This window comes from Kryptolebias marmoratus, linkage group LG1, assembly GCF_001649575.2.
Source record: "Kryptolebias marmoratus isolate JLee-2015 linkage group LG1, ASM164957v2, whole genome shotgun sequence".
NCBI lineage: Eukaryota > Metazoa > Chordata > Actinopteri > Cyprinodontiformes > Rivulidae > Kryptolebias > Kryptolebias marmoratus.
This window is the reverse complement of record NC_051430.1, coordinates 28,793,238-28,798,322: the sequence shown is the minus strand read 5'-3', so window position 1 is coordinate 28,798,322 and position 5,085 is coordinate 28,793,238. Positions and strand designations below refer to the sequence as shown.

Here is a 5,085-nt window from a genome sequence, read left to right as displayed (position 1 = left end):
ACTTGTCTGAATTTTTTATGTACAGATATGCATCTTTTAATGGTTTAAAAAAAAAAAATAAAATAAGAAAAGTCTAGTTATTTCTATGCAGTGTCCAGAAAGAGGTGTTGTTCAGCTTGTAGGGCACCACAACTGCTTCCACCCACCTCCATCATCATCATATGAAATAACTTTTTGTCACAACAAAAAATAGTGGCTGGTAAAATATTTGAGTGGCCGGTAAAACAAAATTTTTCATTTCCACCCCTGAATTCAGACTCATTTCTTATCCCAGCCCTTGAACAACGAGGGATGACTCACTGTAAACTGCTGTCAAATGGATGTTTATGCTTTTATGACACAGTGAGAATGATTTACTCAGCTACCATCTGCTGTCACAACCTGGTTACAGGGTTCTAACATCAGAATGAGTAAAACCTGAATCAACACAGGGTGACTCAGTGTGACGGTTTGTGTCGTATTCTGGGTAAAGTCCAAAACCTTTGAAACCCTTGAATGTCATCGACACACCTGCTCTGAACGGTACAGTAATAAAGAACAAACAGAATCTGCTTTTATTACCTTTTATTTGTTTTTACTGGTTTTTACCCTTTTCAGATTATCACACCTACTAAGAGTGATTCCGCGGGAGTAAGAGAAGTTTAGTTAGGATTTAACTGAAAGACTTGCAGATGGCAACAAAAACTGCAGCAAAGATGAAGGTTAAGACCACTGGTTAGCCAAGGAAATGTCCAAATTGTTGAACAGACTTTTATTTTGAACATAAAAAGAAGGAGATATAATCAAAAGCAATAACCTTTTCTTTATATAAGTCTGAAAGTCAGAAGGAACTGCTCAGGGACTGTTAAAGGACACAAATCAAAGCCATCAAGGCAGTTTATGGTCCAACAGAACTTCTCATCGGCTGTTTGAAATGTTCTCAAAAGGTGCAAGAGTTAATCAATTCCCATCTGGCATGTAGTGTACAAATGCAGACAAACTGATTTAAAAATTGGATCCTAACGAGCTCCTTCCTGTCACCCCAGGTTTTAGATGGTTTGGGAGCCACATTAATCTGTTCTCCCACCGCCCGTCAGAGAAGTCCAACGACAAAGCAGCTCCACATCAGTCTGTGGACGACATGGACTCGTGCCCCCGCAGCTACGCCCACTCCAGCCACATGTACACCCACGTGGGCACGGGCCCCCGCAGCGAGTGGCGGAAGAAGAGCTGCAGGGCGAAGGAGAAGCAGGCCGAGGAGGAGAAACAGGATGGGGTGAGCCAGTGTACGGCAGGGGAACAAGTTCGAGACTCCCCCCTGCTCGGCGTCCTCTCCGCTCTCAGTTTGACAGCTATGGAGCAGCCTCAGCCCGTTTTGGCCCAGCCGCTGACCCCTACACCCAACCAAGCCTCACCTTTGACCTCTCCTCCTGACAGCTGCCTCAGAGAGCTGTCAGACTCTGCTTCAGGACCTGACAGGGATGCTTTAAACATGACGAGCTGCAAAGCCGCTTCAAAGCAGGACGTTTACGTTCTGATGGACCCAATATCTGACAGGACCCGGAGCCAACCGGGTCCTCAGGCAGAACAGGAAATCCGCTGGACTGCAGCCATCTCACAGGAAGTGGAGCACGATGACAGGTGAGAGATTATTTATTACGCTTTCAAAGGACGAACACCAAAAATATCCAGCTGCTTGGTTGTTTATAGTTAAATTTAGCGCCACGTCATCTTGTTCAAAACATTATCTCTGCAGTTTATTTAGTTTTTGTTTTGTTTTGAATACATTTCTTTATTAAATAATGAGATCAAAATATAAATGTTTCTTTAATTCGGCAAATGTAGTTAAACAGATCAAGATTTACAAACAAAATCTTAAAGGAGCAAAACAGCAGCTAAAAGCTAAAAGGAGCAGAACAGCTAGTAAAAGCTAAACATATCAAGACAGTAGCAAAATGTAACATAAAATGACAAAATAAGTTTTCTGAAGCAGATTTCAAAAAGAACAATGTTTTAAAGGAACAAGAGATTTTATTGCATTTCTATGGAAAATTGTATTTTAAATAAAGTTAAATATTTTGAAAAGTATTTAAGTTACAAAACAAAAGAAGCCATAGCACTCATTTTCTATATAGTGTGGATGGTTAAAATAGTACAAAGTTTGCAGAAGTAGTTAGATTTCAAAAAAAAGTATGAAAATAAAAAAAAAAAACATTAATATAACTGTTAATGCTGATCCATCATTCACACAGTGAGTAAACTAAAAACTAGACTAAATAAAATACAGGTTAAGTAAATTATTGGCCACTGAAAAAAAAACAGCTTAAAAGAGCATTTTTATTCATTTTATGAAAAAGTTTGTCAGACATGTTTTATAAAACTACTCTGTCATTAAGTATAGTATCATATTTAACAGGAAACTGTTCAAACGTAAAAATGAATCGGTCAAACATTTCAAACATTTATTTATTTCTCCGTAAAATGTGGCGTTAGTGGCAGGGGTGCGCATGCGCAGTGGCTCCCCGCCTGCTCCGCGCGGTCGGCTCCGCAGCGCTGCGTGAGTCGGACTCTGCGGGACGAGATGAGCCGAGTCCCGGACGTTGGCCGAGACTCTGTCCGCTGCGGGGACGTGGAGAGCCGGGCAAGGTGAGAAACCGCGTCCGTGAGATCGGCTGGGTTCTGGTCCGAACCATCTCAGGTCACCAAAACATTCTGCAGAGGGAACATCAGAACTTTGGTTTGTTTTTGTTCTGCTGCTGCTGGTGTTTGGGTCTGAGAGCTGAAACAGACGCGCCTGTTTGGTTAGTTTGGAGCGGAGCAGAACCTTCGCAAGAACTGGACTTTGGAGACAGAGGGGGTTCTGGAGGTTCTGTTTGGAGATTCTATCTGGAGATTCTGTCCGGAGGTTCTTGTTTGGAGGTTCTGTCTGGAGAAGCTGACTGGGGGGTCAGTCTGTCTGGAGGTTCTGTATAAAAGATCTGTTTGGAGGTTCTTTCTGGAGGTTCTACCTGGAGATTCTGTTTGGAGGTTCTGCCTGGTGGTTCTGTCTCTTAGTTCTGTCAGGAGGTTTTACCTGAAGGCTCTGCCTGAAGGTTCTGTCTGGAGGTTCTACCTGAAGGTTCTGTTTGAAGGTTCTGTCTTAAAGTTCTGTCTTAAAGTTCTGTCTTAAAGTTCTGTCTTGAGGAGAAGCTGACTGCAGATCAGTCTGGAGGTTCTGTCTAAAAGATCTGTTTGGAGGTTCTATTTGGAGGTTCAGTCTAGAGGTTCTGTTTGGAGGTTCTGTCTGAAAGTTCTGTCTGAAGGTTCGGTCTGGAGGAGAAGCTGACCTGCTCCTCTGGTCTCAGTCAGAACTCTGATAGAACCTCCAGACAGAACCTGTTTTCAGTCAAACAAGCTTCCTGTTTCCCACCTGAGCAGGTGAACACCTGTCAGGTGTTCCTCTGACAAACAACATGATCGCCCGCCTCCTCCAACGCCAACACGTCGCCTCATTTCAGCTCATTATCTGTAAAAATGATTTAGTTGTAGCCATTTTTGTTTTTGCTAAGGTTGACTAGCTGTGGCGGCCATCTTGAATCAGGCTGAGTTTAATTAAACTCCATCCAGAGACTCGTGGGATATTTTGCTGACAGACCTCATATTTAAAATCATAAACATCATCACAGCTTTTCTGCACTGATTTTAAATTTCAGATTTTTATTTAAGTTACAGAACAGCAGAACCACATCCTTTCCCTGCATGTCGGAGCTTTTGGATCAAACATTTCTGAACAAATTTGCACGTTTTTGCCAACTTCACTGTCCTTAAGACCTGAATGTGTCTTTGAGACCATCTCTTCTCTTTGCTTAATGCTTTAAAATCTCTCCTAACTCTGAGTTATAATCATTCCTGCCTGCAGACAGAATCATATTTATCAGGACTACATCCCCTTCTTGTGGTGCGTGATCCAGCTGTTTACCTGCTGTTTGTCACAAAGGTGTTTCTGCTCCTGTCTCTGCATCCGTCTGAGCTCTGGCCTTGGTTGACCTTTCACCTTTACAGGTGTTACACGAGGTCGTTGCCGTTCCTAATAAAATATTAAGTTTGTTGATCTTTTGTGCAGTTACAGTTTGACTCAGGCTTTTTTTTTTTTTTACAGCTGAACCAAAACCAGGCGGAAAACATTTCATCTGATTTTTTTTTTTAATCAAAATACGAGTTTTAGTTTAAATTGTGAGGCTTTTTTTTCTTTTAGAAAACTCCTTTCGGTATCAGTAGTATCTGTGTTTCTTTCCTCTTTCTGGCTGAAACCATTTAATGCCAGAGACTGAAATGTCATAATCTTTTCTGCTAATAGTAGGTACAATATAAAGATGATAATAAATCACCTTTACATGAGAAATAAGTCCTCCAGTCTGAACAACCGGACTAGAGATAGTGGGAAGTTTAGGATTTAGGTTGTTTAAAATTAATCCATCCATATTTTTTTACCCTTTTAAAGTATAGTGTCATTGCTGAGGGCTAAAGATGTGGAATCTGAGTTGTTAAAGCTTAAAAAAAGCAGAACAGTAGCTAAAAAGTACCAAGAGGATGGCTATAAGCTAAAAATAGCAAAGGGCTAAAATAGCACAAAGTGTGCAGGAGGAGTTAGATTTAGAAAAATGTTCAGAAATAAATAAAGACTGGGCAACAACCAGCGTTCACACAGTTAATCTGCTGTGCTGTTAGGATGTGGAGTTCACAGATTAAAGTTTTTTATGTCCCACTGAGGCCTTTAGGTATGGGGCGCCGTTTGTAAACGAGCTTGTGCTAAAAATTCATGCCTAAATTTTGTCACATTTAGCTTCTGCTAAAAATTCATGCCTAAATTTTGTCACATTTAGCTTCTGCTAAAAATTCATGCCTAAATTTTGTCACATTTAGCTTCAAACACTGTTTAAAAATGTAGTGTTGATTTTCTGATGTCACTTTTTACAACATTTAGCTAGTGAAATGTAATTGTTACAGCTACATGCTAAATATAAATCTAAATCCTAAATGTTAAATCTAAATGTTAAATGTTAAATCTAAATCCTAAATGTTAAATCTAAATCCTAAATGTTAAATCTAAATGTTAAATGTTAAATC

General features: G+C 40.4%; 1 protein-coding gene across 2 annotated transcripts in view; it reads left to right on the top strand.

Annotated features, from left to right (window-relative positions):
* sh2d3cb (SH2 domain containing 3Cb) overlaps nucleotides 1–5,085 on the top strand; it is a 34,364-nt gene that overhangs the window by 4,173 nt on the left and 25,106 nt on the right. Inside the window, exons 2-3 of one of the 2 annotated variants that reach the window (XM_037975682.1) lie at nucleotides 1,026–1,620; nucleotides 2,473–2,625. In XM_037975682.1, the coding sequence (XP_037831610.1) occupies nucleotides 1,026–1,620; nucleotides 2,473–2,625 (748 nt within the window). The remainder of the gene's footprint in view (nucleotides 1–1,025; nucleotides 1,621–2,472; nucleotides 2,626–5,085) is intronic. The other variant, XM_017427862.3, reaches the window with a different exon arrangement.